The sequence below is a fragment of the Eutrigla gurnardus genome (genome assembly GCF_963514095.1).
Source record: "Eutrigla gurnardus genome assembly, chromosome: 5".
Taxonomy (NCBI): Eukaryota; Metazoa; Chordata; class Actinopteri; order Perciformes; family Triglidae; genus Eutrigla; species Eutrigla gurnardus.
The window spans coordinates 23,564,044-23,588,120 of record NC_139919.1 but is presented as its reverse complement, the minus strand read 5'-3'; the positions used below and the strand labels follow the sequence as shown (position 1 = coordinate 23,588,120).

The 24,077-nt window shown below is 45.7% G+C and overlaps 2 protein-coding genes across 3 annotated transcripts in view; one reads left to right on the top strand and one right to left on the bottom strand.

Moving 5' to 3' along the window:
* The window catches only part of LOC311013133 (ras-GEF domain-containing family member 1C-like), a 102,740-nt gene extending 91,978 nt beyond the window's left edge, over positions 1–10,762 (bottom strand). For both annotated transcript variants that reach the window (XR_014597110.1, XM_084009073.1), the window contains exons 1-4: positions 10,401–10,762; positions 840–1,055; positions 591–713; positions 221–358 (exon numbers count right to left, since the gene is read on the bottom strand). Coding sequence is in view for 1 of the 2 variants with exons in the window: in XM_084009073.1 (XP_083865199.1) it covers positions 221–358; positions 591–713; positions 840–1,049 (471 nt within the window). In the remaining variant the exon portion in view is untranslated. The remainder of the gene's footprint in view (positions 1–220; positions 359–590; positions 714–839; positions 1,056–10,400) is intronic.
* tmem126a (transmembrane protein 126A) overlaps positions 1–23,850 on the top strand; it is a 33,081-nt gene extending 9,231 nt beyond the window's left edge. Inside the window, exon 2 of the mRNA XM_084009074.1 lies at positions 23,837–23,850. The gene's annotated coding sequence lies outside the window, so the exon portion shown is untranslated. The remainder of the gene's footprint in view (positions 1–23,836) is intronic.
* Positions 23,851–24,077: the final 227 nt, after the last annotated feature.

Sequence of the window (24,077 nt, the reverse complement as noted above, 5' to 3'; positions counted from 1 at the left end):
TGATAATTGAATTTCGTTCCCCATCAGAGCGTTTCTCTCTGCAGCTACGGCTTGTGGAGGCTATATAGCGGCAACGACTACAAGTCTTACATCCCATCACAGATTATCATCCTGCAGAAACGTCACGTGGAATATTTTTATTTTCTCTTTTGTAAAGATAATCTAGCATCCTTTCAAAAATGAAAACTAATTCCTGACTGGACTGCTCTTATATAACCACCTCGTCACACGGGGCGATCCTGTGGATGATGTCTTTAAGGTGCCCGACCATCTTCTCGTCCCTGAAGTCCGTCGGGAACGTCTCCGTCCACTCCGTCAGCAGCTGCAGGATCTTGGGACCAAACTTGCGTACTCTAGCCTGTTGTTGAAGAAGTGAAAAAGGGTTTAGTGTGGTCTACGTTTGTGACTCCCTCAGCAGAAGACAACACGACGATGAAGTCAGCAATCTAGCCCAAAAAGAAAAAAAAATAATCTGTGGTTGCTTACATGCAGAATACAAGTATGTGCTTGAATGCGTTTGCTGTGTCTGCCTCGGTTCCTGTTCATGAGCTCGTGCAGAGTTATGTCTGTGTGCGTGGTGCAGTGCTGACCGTATCCAGTGGGCTCTGATCCAGCTGCTGCTGCTTGATGCACAGCTCACACAGCCTGGACAGCAGCTCCGGAGGAGGGAGGAACAGTCGGGCGCTCAGCAGGAAGGTAAACACATAGGCTTTCTGTCAAAGGGCAGAGGGAGACATTCACTGAGACCAATAAAGAAAGAAATACTGTAATTTCTGTAATTAAAGGATGAGTCAACAGTAATAATCCCAATTATTCAGGAATAGTACATTTCCACCAACCTCAGGGTAGTAATCGGCAGTGGGCACGAGATTATGGATCAGGGTGTCCAGAGAGGCGGAGGTGATCGGGGGCCCGTCAGCCAGGCAAGCACCGGGCCCCGGACCCTCCTGTGGGGCCTCCTCCTCCTCCCCAGGCTCAGCACAGGCCAGGTGGGGGCTGAAGCCACTGGGAGTGGTGAACATGGTGCCTGAGCACACAGTCTGGGGCATTCCTGTCTAAAACACAAACAGACACACAGGGGGGGGGGAAATGTAGTTCAATGTAGAATACATGATGAAGAAGGAAGTACATTTGGTGACAGTGAATGAACTGAATGCACGTTCTATCTGTCACACTACAATAGATCTACTCACACACACACACACACACACACACACACACACACACACACACTTCTCTTCTGTTCATCCTCCGAGTGCATCATCACTCTCATTCTGCAGCCTCACATCACACTCATCTCCATCCTACTGATGACCCGCTGCCGTCGTCGAGGGATACGGACTTACCCCCCCCCCCCCCCCCCCCTCCCAAACAGCTGCACCCGTTTCCCACATCGACAAGACAAGGGGACGAAAATGTGGGTCACTCCGTAGCCGTGGAGACAGCTGCTGCCTGAAAGCGATCGCGTGGCACTCATCTCTGCCCTGTGCGTCTTTCCCTTTAAGAACGCTTTGGGTTACACGTTTTAAAAATTCAACATGTTCTTTCCCCTCAATGGACCAACACTGCAGCTGTAGTGGAAAAAAGCACTTACTGCGCCGCACGCTCGAGTAGAGATACTACAGAAACAACGAGCATTATGATCCGCAGGGTGCAATCCAAATCATCACTTATCATCACCTACATCAAGCAACTGATAAATTATAGAGACCCCTCTTAAATAGAACATGTTTTGAAATGGCAAGGTAGAGGACATTGGCAAGTAATTCAATTTTGGACTTCCAGCACTATTCTGGTTTCTTATCTCCGCCTTAATTACAAAAACAAAAATGGACTCCGCTGTGCTCCTGATCCCACAGGCCCAAAACCTGGTGACAGCGTCTAGCTGAATCACTCATCATCGCCGAGGACGACTGCAGTCTCTTGGGTGCCTTCAGGCAAGGTCGGGGGCAGGAAGCCCACGTTGCCTGCAGCAGTCACGAGAAGGGCAGCAAACCCACAGAGAGGCCTTGAGCAACACGCAGGAAGTTATTTCTGATGTTAACAGGCCGTATTCTTCCTGCTGTTTGTAGCTCAGGCAACAGCTTGTGTTGGGGCAGAATCGTGCTTGTGTACACACAAATATGCACAGAAATACTAACAGAAATACGGCAGCAGAGCAGAAGAAAATACATTCTAACACACCACAAACAATTTCACAGTAAAAAGAAAATCTACACGATCAGCCATCGTCCACTGGAGGAAAACCTAGGAATGGTCCAGCCTTGCTGCAACCGTGTCATCCTCTGGTGACCTTCAGGCATCCCCTCCCCCCACACCCATCAGCAGCCCTCGATAAACTGGTGTCACTGGTCCCTGGGGTGAAAGGTCAAGCGTACGCTGCTGTGCAGAAGCGCAGTTGATGTCTCAAGTTTCCTGTGTGAACTGGGTTCAGCTTTCCTTTGTTCTCCCCTACACACGAGCACTTACTCATGCACTTGTACATACCGAGACCCGAACGCACACAGACAGGCACACAGACAGGCACACTAAAGGCTGGGGGGGGGATGGGGATGCTTTCTATAGGGTGGTTTTACAGCCTCTCTTCCGACTTCCACCGCTGAAACCCACAGCCATATATCTCTTATAATAGATGTTGTGGTTAAAGATGGCCGTCATCTTCCTGTCTGCACCTCAGAGCTATAAAAATGGCAAAAGCCTGTGAGCGGAGGACATCTGACGGAGCTGTATCAATCTAAATATTGAGTAGGAAAATCTCACACACACACCATGTTACATCGATGTTTTGAATCTCTTAAATAGTCCATTTTGCAGGGTGTCATTACTACTTAACATACGCTGAGAAACCATAATCTAAAATGCTATTCCACAATGTCATTAATACAACATTTGGGCCCTTTCCCTCCTCTAAACATGATTGTCACACTCAGTATAGGTTCCAAAGGGGGGAAGTCCTTCCAGCGACCTCCTCCGGATTGGATTACAACATGCAGCCACCGAGTAGACGCGGCCCGGTAAACAGAGAAATGGACAAATCCAACAAGCCGGGGGAACAACACGGATGCAGGAGGAAAGCAAACGAAGGAACTTCCTCTTTGATAGGACCGACGGGGAGATAACAGCTCTAGGAGTGTGTGGGACTAAATCCAGAGTTTATCTGCGAGTCATCTCATGCATACACAAACACACACACACACACCTCTGCCGGTGTGTTTGTATTCATATATGTATGGGAGTGACTTGGAGTTTTATTTTACGTGCCCACACTGTCAATGATTTCCTCTTATCGTTGGTGATAATCTTCACTCTCCTTATTTCTCCCGATTGCTTCCTCCTCGGCTCTCCTCTCCTCCCTGCAGCATTTCTCCGTCTCTGATTCATCATTTCATCACAGCTCGGCATCTCTGTGAGTCGGCTGCTCACGGTCTGTGAGCAAAAGGTCAATCAGGTAACTCCTCCACTGACGTGCACGTGTTGTGATAGATCAGTCAACATTTCCCTGTATGACACGTTTGACCTCGATCGCAGTGTCACAATGAAACTGGTGTGAAACTGGTTTTAGGTTTAGCTGCGTTGATGCATCTTCAAGTAGACATAGTGACGTCACGCATAGGTTTCTGAAGACCCGAAGGTTAAAGGGGACGGTTCAGGTCATCACCATCTTGGGCAACCATCAACCATGCCTAACTTTAAACCTTAAAATAATTAAAACGTGGATATTATATTTTTTTAAAACACCAAGAAGTCAAAAGTGACAATAACAGGAAAACGGCACGTTGAATTTCCCTTAGACTCTCACACATCAACCTCTATTTACAGGTCAACTATCATAACACATCCCAATCTGACTGAACTGTTGTGTCCAATTGTATTGTGGGTAACGTAGGCGCCAGGTTTTGACAAGGGAGATGAATGCATGTAATAAAAAAAAAGATAAGTCTCTGTTTTTTACTCCCACAAAAGAAAAATGTCTGACCAAGAAAAAGTCATGGATTACTCCATTTTTTTTCAAAATTTCTTGTGCTATTTCACAACCAGGGCCAACACCACGTCCTCACCGTTCTCCTACAATGTGACCGAGAAGTCATTCATCAGCTGCACTCTATGTATAACTTGTTTCCGTACCTCATGATACACAACCGTTTCCCTCGGTGCCTGTCACGTTGCATCAACGCCGCATGAACAAACACAATGAGAAACAAGCAGCACTGAACAGGTGAGTGTAGTGGTGTGTGCTCTAATCCCCCCCGAGATCTCCAGCAGCCCTGCACTCCCGTCTAGACAGCTGGGGGAGTGTCGTTGTTCGAGGTCCTTGTGGCGTGTGTGTCTGTGTGAGAGTGTATTTTGTCTTGTGATTCTGTCAGGCTGTTATCGTTGACATCAGGGGATCTGCCTGCTTTGTTCTATCGTGATTAACAGAACGGCACTGTCTGAAGACACACAATCTTTATCAGCACCTTTGAGCGTCTAGTGTGTGTGTGTATGTGTGTGAGTGTGTGTGTGTGTGTGGTATGTGTTGATGGAACAATGACACTACTGACACAACGAGCAACTTGAAGCTGTCAAGCAGCTTCACAACTTTGTTAATCTCCGTCTTCTACTAGCCATCTGCCTCATCTCTGTAAAACCTGTTTCACCACAGTATTACACACACCTACCTGTGTGTGTCTGTGTGTGTCTGTGTGTGTGTGTGTGTGTGTTGAGAGGAATGCTGACACAGCTGCTGACAAATGCGATCTGCCCCGAAGGAGTTAATGGATGAGGACAATCAGCGTTAGAGACGGCTCTCCATTAAAACTGAAGAGGCTTATTCAGGAAAAATCAAACCACTGTCTGACCTCTATGATTAAAGGAGTCAGGGGTCAAAGGTGAAGAGTTACGGCTCCTTGGTGGGGTCAGATGGGTACAAAGTCACTCTGGGGTCGCCGTCGTTGTTATTGGGTCCTGCTGCTTGGCTCAGTTTCAATATAGGCTTTGTCTGCAGTGAGGGACATTTAACGGAATAATACTATATATATATATATATATATATATATATATATATATATATATATTAAATATATATATATATATCCCAGACCCACATGCTTTCGTCAGGATGCAAATTACAATTTGGATGGGAATGAGCTGCATTTCTGATAAGTGAGTTTGAAATACTAATAGTATATTAATAAATGTTTTCAAGGCCCCAACTTGACTGAATTATTGGACCCATAAACAGCATTCTTATCTTTGCCTGACAGCATTTCCCCTCAAGCCTAAAAGCATGTTTTCATGTCCTTGTCCTAGAGGGTACAACTCCATCTATTTCATTCTACAAGCAGCTTCATTTGAGATTAATCAGGCGTGTTGTTGAATTAAAAGATCAAATATAAATAGAAGAGGTTTTTAACACACAGTCCTACTGTTTCCCAGTAAATGATAACAGATCAAATAGTTCGATTTTTTGCTCTATCTTGTAGTTTAGGACTTATTACATTTCTTTGAACAGAGAGGATATGACATACAGATACCATATATAGATATATGTAGAAACACCACAAAGCAAGAGCAAAACGGAGATGTGATGCTATTCTTAGTGTCATTGCATCATCAGAACTCAGCAAATATCCGGAGTTGGTATTGCTGCAATGTTTTGTTTTTGTTTCTGGAGATGCTCCCTGGATTCAGAGATCACGGTAAACAGGGAGGTAAACCTGCATCCCCTGCCTTGCTTGGGGATGAGTACAGGAGTAAGATGGCAAAGATAGCAGAGAACGGTGGTCTGTGGAGGGGAGGTGAGAGTGTGATATTCCCTCCAGGGCAATGTGCAGACAGTCTAGGCTCTATGAATGTTAAATTCACCGACTGCTAACTCCTTTTCCCCCCCCCTTTTTGCCGACTCCATCGCTCCCTCCTCGCCAACTCATTTCCATACTCCAACACTTCCTTTCTAATTTAGGATCCACATGTTCGCTCCTTCAACACATTACGGTTCCAACACTTCATCTATTTCGGGAGTGCGCTCTAAAAAAAGGCAGTTCCTCGCATATTTCTGCTCCTGACACCGTTTCGTGTGCCTTAGAGTATTGCCGCTTTGGCCTAAATTTTCCCACAGTGTTCTTTGAAAGCTGGAACGATGCGACTGGAGAAAATAATGGAGTATTCTCCCGATGACAGGAAGGTAAAGTAAACACCTTTATTTTGTCAGCCAGCCTTTAACTCCCCTTTCTCCCCCATCCCTCCCCCTCCTCCTTTATCTCCCTCTACACGCCCTACTTTCCATGCGCCCTGTGAGCACGCCTGTACAGATGGCCCTACAGCAGCCTGCTCTCCCAGTGGGAGCTGCTGGCACGGGAGGCTTTTTGGCCCCGCGCCCCGACCATCATCCCCCGTCTCAACAGGAGCTCAAAAGGGACTTGGCGTCCGGACCGAATGCCGAGGTGCAGGGGGCCGAGCCAACCGCCGCCGCCGAGCTGCACGGCGACGGCCTGGCACCGCCGACCACAAAACACCGCACACATGTCACCGTGCACACGTCGCAACAACATCAAGCTAGCGCACTAGTGTCGGTTAATGGTGTGTGTGTGTGTGTGTGTGTTCGGGGAGGAGTGGAGCAGAAAACAAATGACTTCTTTGTGCCTTGAAAAAACACATGCATGCACACTTGCACCCACACGGCAGCCAAACACAGGATTGAGTTACTGTCGAGGCATTCCAGCTCCCCCACCCATTCCCCGGCCGTCCTCCGCGGTACGAGCCCGGCAGAGGTCGGGCATCGCACTCGCGGGAGCTCAACGGGGACGCACTTCCCAAATCCCTGTTATTGGAATTCCCCTGTAGTGTTAAAGCCGTGGGGGGGGTCACGCTGACAGCCTGGCACCTGTCCCACGCACACCAGCTCCATCCAACTGGATGTAAAGCTCACTGGGAATGCTTCTGCGTGAACACACCCTGCGCACGTGTAGCCGTCCTCATTCCTGAGCGAGTTCGGACACAGTTGTGCGCCGCATGCGTGTGTATTTGGTTGTGTGTGTGCTGAGGGAGCGCACCAAAGTCCAAGTGAGGTCATTCCTTCGCCGTGAAGACAACCATCTGTCCGACTTTCCTCCAAGAGGTGCGGCTGCAGTCCGTTTTCCTCTCAATGAAGCGAGATGTTGCACCCTTTGACTACGAGGGTTGATCACCGTTATCCACCGACTGCTTAAAGTGGATGGAAATGGTGCACTGACATTCATTGAAGGTCTGCGACATGTGACCGTGCAATCTATCACGTTATTTGGAGATAATAAGCCGAGCACAGATTGGCTCTAACTGAGCACGTAGCACACGTCGGCGCCTCCAGCGCCCCAAATCTGTCATTCACAATGGTCATAACGGCTTAAAAACAGCCATGCATTATTCATAATATTATAAATGTACAACCACCCGTGATGCTCCTTTGATGGAAATCAGTGATCTTGTCTCGCTCCTAAACAGGCATCATTTTTGCCTCAAGTGCCACTTAGGAGGAATTACCAGCCCGCCAAGTGAATGGAGTATGGAACGGGGGGAAACAGAGTGGCGTGATTGAGAGCATGAAGATGGAAAAAAGGATGAATGAAACAATGCTTACGTGCAGCGCCCTCAGTAGTCCTTTAAGCACTTATTTTTAATTAGACATCATCCAAACACCCACTCAGCATTGTATTACTCTCAATCAAACCTGCACAATAACATGACGAGTGAGACGGATACAAATCTAATAACCGCACGTGAGTAATTTCATCACGGCTGCCTCTGTTCCCGCTGAAGTACGTCTGTCCGCTCATTACAACCTGCGCGGTCAGAGGCCTCGCCGCGTGTCACGGCTGATGTATGATGTCGAGGTCGGCTAATTAGCGCGGGGAGGTTGCATGGTCTGGTCTCTTCAAACTCATGCCTCATGTGTATTTTGATATGATTAGAGACAGCGGTTGGAATACACGCTTCATTAATCCGTGGTTGTTCCATGTCGAATCTCGTCTCACGTCCATAACGCTTCCTGAGATAACCCTGATGGCGTCATCTCAAGGCTTACTCCAGCGGTTTATTGAACACACCTGGGATCTAATCATATTCCATTGCTTTTGTTTGACCCAGACGATCCATAAAGACAGACTGTCGATAGCTGACCATGTGACGGCGTGCAGGCCATGTGGAGGCAGCTCTGGGAGAGAACAGAGCGTTTCCATGGAGTCAAGGCTCCCATTGAGAGGTAATTAGACGCCTGTTGTGTGCTCACTTCGACACCCCCTCTCCTCCATCAGAATCTCTCCTTCCTCCCCTCTCTCTCGAGTGCTGCCGTGACCGAGTGACTCCACATGTGAACCCTGTCTGCTGGCCTGTCAGCGCGATCACTCTCATCATCCCCATGTCAGCAGCAAAGCCACCGAGTCGCTAAAAGACCAAACGCCTGCCATTGCGGTGTTCACCTCAGACCTCCTGCTGGGCTGAGGAGCCGTTTGTAACAAAAATATAAAATATCCTTGACAATCCAGGTGCACTGCAGAATGAGCAGCTTTTGGAATTTCCCTATTCAGCAGGGAAATTGAGAAAAGTCCTCTCCGTTCTACAATTAGCTGTTTTTTTTGTATTTATAAATTGCTTCCCTTCCCTAAATTGCTGTTTTGTACTTCCCCCTTTCTATAAATTGGCTTCAGCAGCAGAAAAAAAACAAGACTGATCACACACAGAGCAGAGTGGCAGTGGTTCAATCTAATAAAAAATAACAAAAAGAAAGTTGTTTAACAATCACTGGAATCCACTCTAATCCATCATTCATAGAATTGCCAGTCGGATTTTGTAGTGGATTCATGTTTTAACTGCATGACAGTAGTGGAATTCTGTCATGTCTGGAGTAGAATAGCTTATGATCTATAATTCAAACACACACCCTTCCCCCCCATACACACTCACACAGCCATAAACCTTGTGGTGGTGATAAAGCTGTCATTGCTACCAGACTAACAGCTACTGTGTTTGCCTCCCTGCCCCAGACAGACCCTCTCTCTCTCTCTGTGTCTCTCACTCACGGTGACTGGCCTCGCTCTCTGGGAACTCACCTCTCTCGGTCTCACGCAAACCAAACGATGCCCTCATTAACAGCACACCTGTTATTCTCTGCTGACTCGGCCTGAATTGGAGGGAACGTGCGCTGTAGTCCGTACCTGCAGACTTCTGACGGACCCCCACCTGGGTGACTCACGCCTGTTACAACCGACCGTCTATTGTGCCGAAAACAGCAAGCTGTCATTTCAATTCCTTTAAACCATCTGCGTCGTGCCTTGATCACTGGAAGTCAACGGTTATTTCATACAAGACTAGAGAATCTTTCTGCATTTTATCTTTTTTACAAAAACTCTCAGCAAGCACGACAGAACAAAAGGAAAAAATCTGTTTTCCCCCCCTCTGGGCATACAGCAATGTGATGGTGAGAGTGAGCAAATACACAGTCCCACAGGGTTGCATTCTAAAAAGGTACCATGCATGTGTTGAGAAAGAGAGGAGCTGAGACCCGCTGCTTCACTGCTGGGAGGAGCGGAGGAGAGAGAGAGGCGAGGGTGTGGGAGCAGAAGTGCCTCGACTGGTAGTGTCAACAGCTAGAATTTCTTCACACCTAACTGGTTTCTGACGGAGCCGGTCTCCCTTTCATGCACCTCGCAGTCGGCTGCGCGAGGCAGATAACAAATCCTTTTCGGTTTGTATCGGTGAGATGCTCAAGCTGCTGCATTGCCTTTGGGAGAAACAACACACAAAAAAACCTCTCGGATGCTTCAGCGGATGATGCAGATGTTTTTTTGTTGTTTTTTTCACTCTGAAGGAAAAATGTCAACAGTGCCACACCTGTTCATTCTGCCCTACCTCTTAGAGGGGGGGGTAACTCTACACTCACACATCTGCAGAGACAGAATGGATAATGAGAGAAGTGAGTTCACACAGAGGCTCGACTCCTGCGTTAATCATTACACCAAACCAGAGAAGCTTTGCACCAATCATAAACCTCATCAGTGCTACTGTCGCTGTTCAGTGCCCGTCGACTCTTACAATGTCACCTGTCGACGTATCACCGCTCCCCCCCTGCAAGAAGACGCAGTGAGTCGGGGGCGCCTTCTGGACGGACCTGCACACCGCTGACTCACGCCACGACCACGGGACGTGACGCCCTCGTCGTAGTAAAGTGATGCAAGCATCAGCCGCCGGTGGTTCCAGCACGATAAGGAATCGTGATGTCACTCCGGCTAGTAAAAGTTCCAACTGTGACGACACGGCGTTCCACAAGGCGTGCGCGCAAGGCTGTTTGTAAACCATGCAACGTACACACACGCGCGCACACACACACACTGGGGCGTGAGCGCAATGTCAATATGCCAATATGACTGTAGTGGGGACACGCTACTTACCAGCACTACACTTTGATCCCCATCTTTGATCCGACGTGTATCCGATGTCAAATCAATAAAGCCGCCGCTCCGGTACTCCCAAATTCAAACGTGCGCTTCACAGAACAGCCCGTTCAACAAGCATCAGTGGCGAGAAGTAGAGCTCCAGAGGTCCAGGTCTGAGACGGGTGGGGGGCGATGGTTCTGTGGATGGTCGCTTGGTAAATGTCCCGGCTCCGGGCAGGTTTCCCCCCCCTGGTGAGCAGCGGACACGGAGGGAGAGCTGACGCCGTGAGAAAGTGCGTCCCTGAAGGCGTGGCGACCGTCCTGTCCTGCGCCACGGAGATACGGCGGAGCGCACGGCACATCCACACGTCCTCGGAGCAAGTGGTGCGACGGAGGAGAGGACAGCGAACTACTCTACACGCCCGTCAAGTAGGAGTCATAACGGAACTTCCGCCTTCGATTTTCAAAATAAGACATGGCAAGGGCGCTGGGTGAACTTACGTTGGGGCCTACAAGGCAAAAAAATAATTTAAAAAAAACTAATGATACCAACATTATTTTTCTGTGCACTTTCAAGTTAACAAATTAAACACTTTGTCACATTGTGAGTACAGAATATTCAACATTAATGCAGGACACACTGAATGTGTATTCTGTGATTAAACAAATTGGAAATTAATCAACTTAACACAAAACCGTATACACAGCGAACTTTAAGCTTTTGGGGAGAAACAAATTTGAAGTTAATCAACCTACCACACAAACAAAAAAATAACAAATAAAAGGCTCGTTCTTAAGGACATCCAATTCAGTCATCTTTTTTTCAGTCAGTGCTGAATTTGGTTTTATTAGTATCATCATTATCATACAATATTTTGACGCTTTTATTCTGAAGGTAAATGTATTTCCGGTAGTTTACTGTATCTCTGGTTTGATGTTGCCGTGGGAAGCAAGCAGCATTAAGATGATCTCTCTCATCTCTACACACGCAAGTGTTGCAGGCACATTTAACAGGACTATAGAAAGTATCTGTTTACCTCTCTGACTTACTATTTTCTATTTAATGACAATTAAAAAGAGTATACTATCTGTGTATTATACAGATCATGACATGTAGGAGACGAATATTAATGTATTATTCAAAATTATTCTTTGGTCGGCTAATGAGTCAACCCACCATACACAAGCCGCAGACCAGAGAGGTTATCCAAACAGTTGTGGGCAGATTACGAGAAACAATGGGCACTCGCTAACCGCGACCCCTGAAATGAAAGGGCCAACTCTGAATATGGAAATGAGACTCTGACATTAAGAGCCAGGCTGCATTTCCATCGAAACCGTAGCTAATTATGTCCATTCACCTAATTAAAACAACAATGAGGGAATGTCTAAAAAAACCTCCCTACTGAGTGGACGCTGTGATAATGGATTATGGGAGTGGGGTATTGCCTGGTGTTACCCGCAGCTACTGTCATCATGTTGGATTTTTTTTTTTTTTTTTTTTGTGCAAGTTATTGGATGGGAGAGAAATAATTAAGTGGGAGGTAAGAGGTCCTTGTCGGGCCATGAGGGGGGTGCATGTGGGCTCCTGTTCCTGGAGCTTAGATGCCGGGTCTGAGGGAGAGGGAGAGGGGGGTCTGACATTATAAGGCTCTCTCTCTTATATGCATACACACTGAAGCAGGTTGCAGAGGGTCTTGATATGAGAATTAACCAACATGCTATTTCACTCTAGTACTCCAACAACCAACACACTCACTCTTCTGTTTTGTCAGTTTTAAAGAGATCCCAAGAGATGCTCAAGCACGGGTTTGAAAGTGAGAATTGTTGCCAGTGTTTTTGCAGAATTCTTCCTTATTCGTTTATTATTCGTCTTGTTTGGCAACAGGCAGAAAATAAGAGATCAGGGAGGTTGTAAACAAGTTGACAGCGCGTTTAAAGTTATCTGGGGGCCGATTCAAACCCGTATGAACATCTAATTATTACTTCTTGGATTTTAATTGATCCCCGATCTCTGCAACAACCATGGTGCAAACAATGTCTTGTAAATGTAATTGATAGAAATCATTTACAAACATATCACAACGTCTCGGTAACCAAAAGTCTAAATTAGGGGCGGTTTTTCCCCTGATGGAAGGGTGATTCCCCACAGTGTGTGTGTGTGTGTGTGTGTGTGTGAGAACAGATGTGAATAACAGAAGTAAACAGCAATGACTCAGCCAGCATATATGGAAAACTTTAAAGTATGTTGGAGCTGCTGAGTTAGTTTGTCTGCGAGTGTGTTTGGCAGTATTTCAAATATCCGCTCGCTTACTCTGCGTGTTTAATCTTCACCCGTCTCTTAGGTTAGTTCATCTTGTGCGAGTGTGTGTGTGTGTATCTGTGTGTAGACACTCGAACAGAAGCCTCTACTAATGATTACACAACAAGACTGTTGTGGTGTTCCTGCACATGCGTGAAGGGCTCTTGTTATAGTTTCCTAACAGCTTTTCTAGAATAGCAGAGGAAGCAGACAGAGGCACACTCAGAATGTTTCACATCGCCTCTGCTCCCCTCTCTGTCCTCGCAGCCTCACATTATACAGTGAAGGTGTTGCAACAGTATCAGTGACGGATGCTAATTGCAGCTTTCACACACACACACACACACACAAAGTTTGTTTGCTCTTTCCCCACCCGTTCTCTTTTTTTTCCTTCCCCAAAACATTTGCATGCAGTATAAAACACCCACGTTTCGCCTTTATCAGAAGCTGTTGCTTAGCTCCGGCACGAGGGAACGGCGTCCCAGAGAAGCGCCGTTTAATCAACTCGACAGTCACAGATGAAACCGAGCCCCGTCTGCCAGCACAGGTGAGAACGTTGTGTTCGCAAATATTCGTCTTTGCAGAAAATAATGGTAAAAAAACAACTTTTGGAATGGTGTCTGTTCAAATTCCTTAGGTTATGCTTATGTCACAACAAACAGGTAGCTGGGAGCAGCGGAGCTGACCTTGCAGGAATGTAAGTCGATAGCAGGTTTCTCCTCCTGACTCTTTTAGGACCCATTCTCTCTTTTTCCTCTGCAGGGTCAGTATTAGAGAGATAATTCATAGATTTTCTTTCAAAAAGTCAATAAAATTGTGTTTTCTTTGTTTTGTTTTTTTTTGCTTTGTAATGTTGCTTTTGTTGTGTAATTCTTGTTTCTAATTGGTGGTAAGTTGTGTTTTTTTATTCATGCTGTAATTGTCTTGTATGAGGAGATTTTAATGGTCTTTTACTGTTGATGTGTTTCGTTTCTGTGTGGATCCCAGGAAGACTAGCGACCACTTTGTGGAAGCTAATTGGGATGCAAATAAAGAATAAAGTTGCTCTTTAGTGTTTGTCTGTTCACTCTCTCTCCAACAACCCTCCACTCTCCTGCAGGGACCAACATACCTTGCCAGGGGCGTACTCATCCTTTATGCCACTTAAAATGCACCAAAACAAGATGAAATCGCCTTTGCATCGCCTACAAATACAAACACGTAAACGTGGCTGTACGACTAAACACATGAGGTTTTTCTATCTAATGTCAAGTGTTGTGTAGTTGGAAATGTGGAGGAAAAAGGGTGATGTAACAGGATATTGTTGCGGTAGCGACTGTTCAGCAAAACGTTCCCTGTTCACAGCAGGACAGACAGCCAGCCAGCTGCCAGAGGCTGAGTGGGAGGAAAGAGAGGAGGCATTCAGGAGAGAGATAGCTCAATTGAAAAGCGTGAATAGGGCGCTGAAAGACTTCACAGGACAGATTCCGAGAGCCGTTGCTTCTGTAAGAGTCGGGAGACCTTTCGCTGTCTGTCATTTGTTGGTTCACTGCAACTTGTGAAGAGCGCAGGCCGGCCAAAAGTCTTCGTCGGTGCCAGATCCCCAGATTGGTCGGCCACCCTGGCCAGTCGGTCCTCCTTTACCCAGGCGCCTCTGTGTCTCCTCGGGCGAATGGCTCAGTGTTGTACGCCACCCGGCCCGTGTCCCCCTTTTTCAGAAGAGGGGGGATAAACAGACAGAGGTGACAAAACAAGAGCACTCTTTTGTGGTGGTTGAGGGTTGCGTGACACTCCCGCCCGTAGGCCCCCCCTCTGGCAGGAACATTTGGAAAGTGGCGAGGAACGAACAGACACAATAACGAGACCTGAGAGGGCCGACAACAGGAGCCAGAATACCGAGAACTAAAGATCAAGGATAAAGGTGTTTCCTTAAAACGACTGCTGGCTCCGTGATGCTGGAACCTTTAGACAGAGAAAGTAGAACTATTTGCTCATCTTCATTTAGAAACTTTTTAGAACTGAAAGTTTTACAAATCTCAGAACCAGCCATGTGATCAAGTATCAAGATGGACATCAAGAAAACGGTGGGAAGCAACGTCAGTTTTTAAATGTCAAAATGTGACACAACAAAATCTTCTCCCCATCAAGTGGTATCTTCTAAATCTAGGTTATATTTGAGAAGAAAAAACATTAAAAAAATGTCAGTTATTTTAGCCTTTATACTTCCTCCCATCAGCTTGTGCAACTGGTTGATCAATTAATGGCAATCCAGAAGCCAATGTTTTAGCTTCCATCATTGCATTGAAGTTAAAGTGACTTGAGAGGGGAACGGGTTGAGAAAGGAAGAAGAAAAGTGCTCGTGTTAGAAGAGGTGATTCAGTGTGACATCGTTAACCTTCTGTCGTGGGTCTGAGTCTGAGGAAGTGAAGGAGAAAGCATCATCATCATCATCATCTCGAGTTCTCTTTCCTCACCTGCACGCACTGCTACCTGTCATTAACACGCAGGAGGCCATGATGACAGGCACCCGTCCTCCCACACAGCAGCTCCCTGCTAGTCTGTCAAAGAGGAAGATGTAATTAACGACGTCGTCGTCATGTGTAGCGTACGCCTGGAATCAATCACACACTGACTTTTTTTTTTTTTTTAGAACAGGGATCGTAATCCTTCTGTTGCTGCGGGACTCCCAGGGTGAAAGGGTCTGTCTGCGTTTAGCCTGCCCAGGACGGAGCTCCTTCGATGGGCTACAGGTTTCTGCCACTCTCCCTGTGGTTCTGGAATCAGCAGGGTAAGGGGGGGATTACACGGCCACGTAGAGGGAAATGTGCTCTCCGCTCGGGGAAAAACAGTTTCAGATTTGTTTTCCTCCTGGACACAAAACGTTCAATCATAATACCTAAAAAATCAGAGACATTCTCATACATGAATCATGTTTGAGATGAGAAAATATCAGGGTATGTTCCTCGCCTCCTTACAGACGGGAGGATCATTTGATGTTTCAGTCGACGACGTCTTCTCTCCTCATCAAAGATGCACAAACGGCACCGATCCAAATCCGTGTCAGCTGCGATTTTCAGCAGGACTAATGTGTACTCTCGTTTGTCAAACAGCCCCGCGAATCCTTTCTGTTGTTCGCCTGCGCACACGATGATCTCGGGGCACGAGCGTGTTTTATTTGAGCCGCCCTGACATGGTTGTGCCTGACAGTTTCTGACATGTGTCGTGTCTCATGTCGACACTGAGACGGAGAGAAAGGATACGGGACTGATTGGTTCATACTGGGTCACTGTGAAGCTCCAGGAATCCACGTTGAAGGCTTTGGTCCCGTCTTCATGCATCACCCCAAGGCTTCAGAGAGCAGGCTGTACATACTGCACGTCACTGAATATTACACATTCAGATAGTAAGACCATTCAGAGTTGCCTAATAAAATCATATTCCGTTTTTTATTTTTTCTCACTAGTTTGATTTTTTCCAATTGTAAATACCTTGAATTAACTTGAATTGCATGAAAAGAGAATTAATTAGGATAACTGAACTATGATAAAAGCTGAATGATAATTTGAATGAATTTCTTGTGCAGAGATGCTGAGGTAAATTGAGTGGGTCCCTAATAATAATAATAATAATAATAATAATAATAATAATAATAATAATAATATGTAATAACAATAATATTATATTGAAAAAAAAAAACATTTAAAAGTGCGATTTAAAAAAATGCAAACTGGTGACCAGTCTGTGGATTTTTTTTGAAAGGGAGGTTTTTATTTGTGGTGTATTTCTATGATCTCAACATAGATTTGTTGTTCACAATGTAGCATCAGCCTGGGGATGAAAAGGCTGCGTTTACTGCGTCCTCTCAGGTTTAATGCATCAGCGATGAAGGACACAAACCAGTGGACATGAATAAAAGAATGGACCATTGGTGGCCCACTGCCTCCATTGACTCCCAGTCCTCTTTCCCTGTCAATTGTGCGTTCTGCCCCAGGAAGCCTTAGATGAACATGTATGTGTTATGACATGTATGCAGTCACTGTTGCCTTATAAGGAGCTGCTGTTAGAATCCATTAGATCGCATGAAACTGCTCCTCCATATGAACTGTTCCCGTATGTGTAGGAGGGTTTTTTTTTTGTCCCATCACTCACTCTGGAATTAAATCTTTTCAGCATGAAGACTTAAAGGGACGGCCAGAAGGCTACACGACACATTAAGTGTGTCTTTATATTCATATTGAAAGGCTGTAACTGATTGCTTCTGGCTTTCATCTTCTTCTTTCTTCGGCAAACTGAATCACCTCAACACTTTTTTTTCCTTGTGTATTCATCTTGATTTCTTTCCTCAACCTCAAAATCTATTTTTTTCCCCTTTAACTTTTTGGCATTAACCACATAATTGTCCGATTTAAGCATCGCAAACCTGAACACTGCTCACTTCTCAAATGACGGATTGACAAGCGTGTCCCTGAATGGGACTTAACGAGATGGCATAAGCAGAGTAAAGCAACTTTTCATCCAGGTGCATCTGAATTAACACAGAGTAAACCAGACAACCGTCCATCAATCACTGTTTTAAAGCTTATGTTCACATTCCTTGTTCTTGCCTCCTTATTGATTATCTCTCCATCCTCTCACTTTGCCACTGAAGGCGCTGGGAGGCGTCATGATCGACAGGCCTGCGCCGCGTCTCCGCTGAATAACACCCCTCCTACCTCTCCCGTTGCCAGGGTGACAGATGGGTTTCCTCTGCCGAAGCACTCCGTCTCCATTTCTGTCACCTCGGATTGGCGAGCCAACGGGAGAGGAGGAGGAGGAGTAGGTGAGACTCAGTCAATCCTTTACTTCCCCGTGACAAATGACGGTGATGCGGCCAAACGGTGTACGGTGAGTGTTCGTTTACGTTTTCTAACTGCTGACGCTGTCTCCTAGTCCATCACACTCGGCCCGGCACCAATCTAGCACACGATTCTCTGGCTGGAGAACAAGCTGACATAAAGAAAAAAGAAATCAGGCCAGTGCCTTTGAGGGCCTGCCCGAGATACCCAATCATAATACACCTCCACTCCACACCATAAAGGCCACTTAAGCACAGTGTTGTGGCTGGCTGCACCAGAGGAGTCTTTGATTCAAAACCAACTAGAGCAGGTAAGGAAACAGCCTGGAGGCAGCTACTTCTCCAGATAAAGTGACTCGCAGTTTTTTTTTTTTTTTCCCTTCTTCCTTTCCTCTGTCGGGCTTTCTCTTTGTCACTAAGCATCAGCTCTAACAGCGTTGCTATGAGCACAGTTCATCATTCACACAGGCAGAGCCCATGGCACAATTGGGCCAATGCCAAGTGAGATGAATGACATCATCCACTGTGCTCGTCGCCAATCCAATCAGGCCCCCAGACACCAGTGTGGAGCCTCGGACATGATTAGCGTGGAGTCCATGACATCATCCTTCAGCGAGTATCCCCTATGGAGGCACTGACATCATCATCATCATCATCCGGCGTGAGACGATTATTAGAATTGCTGGTGTCTCATAATGTGTTTGAGTGTCTTTGCTAGTAATGATGACAGGGCCTGGATGACTCCTGACAGGATTTCGGGTATTTATCATTCTGAACCAGGTGTGAAGAGTGACTCATATCCAGACTGTCTACGTCTGCTGTGCCAAACAAGCAGGTACATTCAAAACTTTCGCGTGTGTGAACCTGCATGCTTGTTTCTGACATCTCTCATATCCAGTACAATGCTTTCCAATCCTATCCAATTCAATCTAAATCTACCTGATCCTGTCCAATCTGATCCGGTTACAGTCTACCCGATTCAGTCCCATCCAATTCCACCGGATTTCAAACCCCCTCTTCTCGTAATCTCTCTCACGCAGACGTAACAAATAGTATCTGATGTCTTGGTGCTCCTACAGTTCACTCGTAATGTGCCATGACTTTTTCCTTGTGAAGATAAAAACTACGTGAAGAGCATCTGGACGATCTGACACACGGCGCGGGGGAGGGTGGGTGAGAACCAAGGCACCGTTATTTATAGACACCGTGTTCACGTCCGTTTGGAAAAATAATTAGTGAAACTGAACTTCATTTGTGAATAATGAATAAATATCATGACATATTTAAAAGTTTGCTGAATCTTCCCTTTTGATTTACAGAATGTTTAGAGGGCATAGCAATATTTTTTTTCAATTTGTTGAAACACAATTATGGTCCAACAATTGTGTTTCAAGTCAACAACTTTCACTTTCAACACCCTAAAACACAATATCTTGGATCTTTTCTTCACTGTAGAAATTGGGAATGTAATAAGGATGGCTGATAAAAGTAGCCAAAAGGAGACAAATGTTGAGCTTTCTCTTACACGATATGACTTTTGGCTTTGAAAGTCAGACACGGTGGTTCATAATGAGGTTTACCTTTACAGGGCAGACAGACAGAGGAGCGTCTCATCTAATGTGACAGGGACCTTTAAAGAAGGATGTGGCCCAAAGTTAGTCCCTCTCTCCCACCGCTCCCTCCTCCGTTTCAGTGCCCCTCTGCTCCCATGCTGTTATCACCGACCTGTAGTCCGTCCTGACAGGCCCTCACACACACACACACACACACACACACACACACACACACACACACACACACACACACACACACACACACACACACACACACACACACACACACACACACACACACACACACACACACACACACACACGAACACACACGCACCTATGAGAGCACCTATCTTGAGAATAATGGAGTGTGACATTGCCTCATCGGACTTTAACCAAAATGTGTCCACACACACAAAACACACTGTCGCACACTGCAGGTAATCAGCTTCCCGAGGGTTTCCTCACCGTGTAGACGTGTTACACAAGGCCACACACACACATTTCCTATGATCCTTGGTTGCTTTTTTTTTTTGGCACATTCCAGCATTCATTACACACACACATTCAGCCACAGTGTGTGTGATTTATGTGTGGGTGCACCGGCTGGTGAGTCTAGTCGGTGGATTAATGCTTCTTCCTATTAAGCCCCGTCTTCTGTTAGATCTCTGCAGCAGCAACAGTAGTGGAGCCCTCGAACTCACTAGGTACTGTAGATTTTCCTGCGTTTGTTTCGGTCTTTGAAGCCGGCTAACGTCGTGGAAATAAAAAGACAGAAATGGAGAGAAAAAAATAGAATAAATAAAAGTCTGGGGGAACGCTCCCCTGACAGAAAGAGGTGGGTTCCCAGAGGGAGACGAAACTGAAGAACAGATGATAAACATTACTGGAAGGCGTGAGCAGGCGCACAGACACACACTGATACAAATAGTGCACATAGAGCTCTTTTTCTCATTCCTTTGAGCTGTCAGAGGTCATGTCCTCATCTCTGACTAGATTAGGATGCAACAGAGGGGGGGAAAAAAGTCTGTCACCTCCTCACAAGACCTCAAAAAATGTCTTCTATTGTATCTCCACTTCCTCCTAACCACCTCTATGTTGTTAGAGGTTCTTGCTGTACACCTGGACCTCTCCTAACCCCCCCACCCAGATTTCCAAGGTGCCATATTCATGGCTAATTTCAACCCTGTGTTGGTATTTGCAGGCGAGTGTATTCCCCCCTGTCGTGAGCCAGACGTGAGAGAAGAAGCAGCAGCGGAGGAAACAAGGTGAGACGCTGAGCCGTCGGCAGTGATAATGAAGGGAGAACCAGGTGGATGGCTGTGAGTCAGTCATGCGGGGCACACACACACACACACACACACACACACACACACACACACACACACACACACACACATACACGACCCCCCCGTACACACACGCACAGCTGCAGCCCGCCACATTTGATGGCAGTCCGCCCATTTTGTTCGGCAGCCGTGTGAAATCTTTAATTATGGGTGGATAGCGAGGATCGTTTCGGATGCTAGAGTTGACTGTCAGGAGCCTCTTGTGAAGTCGACGTGGTTCAAAATGCACGGGAGGGATTTGTTGAGAGACTTTGAATCCAGAAAACAACTTTTCCCGTCATCAAGCATCCACTAAACACACATAGAATACAACAAGAGTCAAAATGTGATGATGAGAGATCACCACGCAAAATAATTTCGAGGAAATATAAAATGAATCGGTTAAAAGATCCCACTCTCACTGTAATTATTTAGCGTTTAACACAAGCTGAGTAAATAAGCCGTGACGGCCACTTAGGAGATGAGAGGAAATAAAAAGGCAGCAGTCGTGTTCTAGAGATATTTCACCGGAGTAGCTGCTCCCCCTCGGGGGGGTTTTGTCAGCATTCAGCAGTGACAGTAAGATAAAACGCATTGTCAAAAAGGTGAGGGATTGTGGGTAATATTTTGAACATGAAATACACCACACAAAGCACATTTCTGTCTGCGCACATCCCTGGTAGTTGCTAGTCAGCAGCGTATGTATCACTAATTCTGACAGCACCCGATCAGCATGAGAAGGAGGGGGAAAAGCAGAAATGTTCTCTCTGCAGAGGAAATGCCTCAGCGTCCCACCGTCACATCCATACTGATCCTACACGTGGCCGGGCATGCGGGAGGGGGGACACGCCAGTGGCCCGACAGCAGAAATCCAAACGCTGTAGATTTAGACTCAGGCAATGCTAAAAAGAGACCATTAAAGCCATTACTTCAGAAAGAAGGAGGTAGAGTCCCACTTATGTTTGTTATAGCTCATCATGCCTGACATGTGTGGCTTTACATTACCAGAGGACGCATAATCCGCGGATTATTCCATAAAACTGTCTGATCACTGAAGCAGTGCTCCGAGTTACGGACGGCTGCAGAAGAAGTCTTCGGGGGCGGCGAGCGCGTGAGCGACTGATCCTTGGGAGTGCGGTACATTATGGAACGAGAGGGGCTGCGAGAGCGCTGCTGCAGTATGACAGTATGAGTTACCATACGTGTATGTGATGGATGTCGCCGTGCCCCGACACGCCGAGTACTCTGCTGTTGTTTCAGCAGCTGTGCAGCGATCCCCTCACGGCTGCTCTTAGACGATTGGACCCAGAGAATCAGAAATTAGGAAAGCAACTTTACATTTAGGGCATTTAGCGGACGCTTTTGTCCAAAGCGACTTACAATAAGTAAGTTTGTCGAAAGAAAGAAACCACAACATATCATTGCCGATAGGGCTGTTCGATTTTGCCCATAAATAAAAACCAGATTTTTTTCTCTCAAAATCCGATTTTCCATTACGATTATTTTGTGAAATGACAAAAGGCAAAGAAATTATTTCAAATATGCTGTTTTTTATTGAACATTTTGCAAATAATTTCCCCAATGGGATTTGAGTGCAAACCTTGCTCTTATTAAACAAAAAATCCCTGGAGGGATTAATATAAAGAACAATTAATGAACTTTTGCCATCTGGCTTTGCTCCATGTTATCTTTTTGTAGACCTCTTGTAAACAAAATTTTTTTTTTTAAATCCCTTTGGGATTAAGAGAAAAACCTCACTTTCACATGTATTTTAAGGTGTGTCCATTAAACAAAAATGAATGAATAAAGTGCAGAACTTTTACTTTTTGAAAAAATCGATTTTACGATTTTCTCGTTTTTAACATCGTCCTAGCTACATAATCGTGATTACGATTTAAAAACGATTAATCGAACAGGCCTAATTGCCGATAATGTAAGAGCTAAAAAATAGAAACAAGTGTTAGATCCTCATCTGAGTAAAGTAGTAGCTGTTCTGTTAAGGATACCTTAAGAACAACAGTGCTATGATGAAAGCGCTATAGGTAAGAACATAGAAGTGCGGTTTTGAAGTCTGAACAGGTGAGCCTTTTTTTTACGGAATATGGCAAGTGACTCTGCTGTCCTGTCAAATGTATAATAATGAGCACAAATCATATCCATCCGACCATATGATCAGACAGGGAGAGAGTTGGTGTGAGAGGAAGAGGAAGCAAGAACTGGGAGTGTGAAGGGTGGAGGCATCTAGACACATCTCATTGCGTGTGATAATGAACCCGTGTCTTGCCCTCTTCTCCATAATTACCAACATGCTGCTCCACCCATGCTATGGATGCACGCTGGGCAACGGGAACAAAAGCACTGATGGCGCTCCGATGGAGGCACGACGTGAGTCATAGCCCTATTCATAGCCACTTTGCTCTTTCCTCGCCGCTTTAACCTGCCTTATAGGGAAATGGATACAAGTCGAACCACATATATGATGAACGTAATACCTTCATTTCCTCCCTGTGGGGGAAGCTATTTACTGCTATTCCATCGCATTATGATGTCTGTATTTGCCAGGAGCTCATCCAGCCTTCCATGAGGATGGGACATTATTATCAGGCTGGTTTGTTTTTGATAGGCCTTCCATGGGCCCTCTGTCAGGTTTCCTAGCAACAGGTCTGTGTGCGAGGGCTGGCACAAGGGAGGGAGGGGGGGACGGACGTTGTTGTTACCAGTGTCCCCATCCTGATTACCCTCTAATTACTTTAATGGAAGTGAGGCTCTCTGGGTATGCAACTCCCACCAGCTCAGCATTTTTTGTTTTTTTTCTAGACACCCAGAGATGGGCAGTTATCAAAGGGCCCATTAGCCGTCTACTCTGCATCCATTCAGTGCTGCAGGGACCACTTCGGCTGCTTTTCTTTCCCTCTTTCTTTCTTGGTCAAATACAGCTGTACAGTGACATCGTATACTGGAGCAGCTATTGTAGTGGTGGCCTATAACAAATACATTTACTGAATGTACTTGCTTGCTTGAGTATTTCCATTTTATGCTACTTTATACTTACCACTTTACAAATATATAATGATGTATAAAGATATATAAAGTAGATTAATTGCACGCCTTTGACTTGTAATGGAGAACTGCTACGTTGTACAACTTCTACTTAATATAAAAGACCTGAATACTTCTTCAAATCATTGCTTCTCCCTTAAAAAGGAACTAATTTCAACCTTTAAAGAACTATATTTCAAACGGAGTAATATTGAAGGGGAAACTCATATATTCCTAAAATATTTATATAATTTACTTTTTGATAATAAGACTGCTCTTTTGAAATTTGGAAGAAAACTGCATTTAGTCACAGGCACAACAGCATTTCAGTTCCCCCAACAACAACACAGTAATACACAGCCGTCATCCATGGGTAGCATTGATCTTATTCATCCGACTGGCGTCATGATGAGAAGACCTGCGATTCTTTTGAGGCAAAGAACAAAAAGAAAAAGAAAAATAAGCAGAGTGGTAAAACAGAGAGGAAGGAGAGGAGGGTAAACGACAAAGAGCTGAGGAGGATGAAAAGAAGACAATATTTTGCCTGGAATAAAGAGGCCTTGTGGAGAAACAAACTGCATTTCTAAAAAAAAAGTTGGCTTGGATTCTTTGTGCATGTGTACATAAGTGTGCATGTTTGTACCTCACCTGGTATTG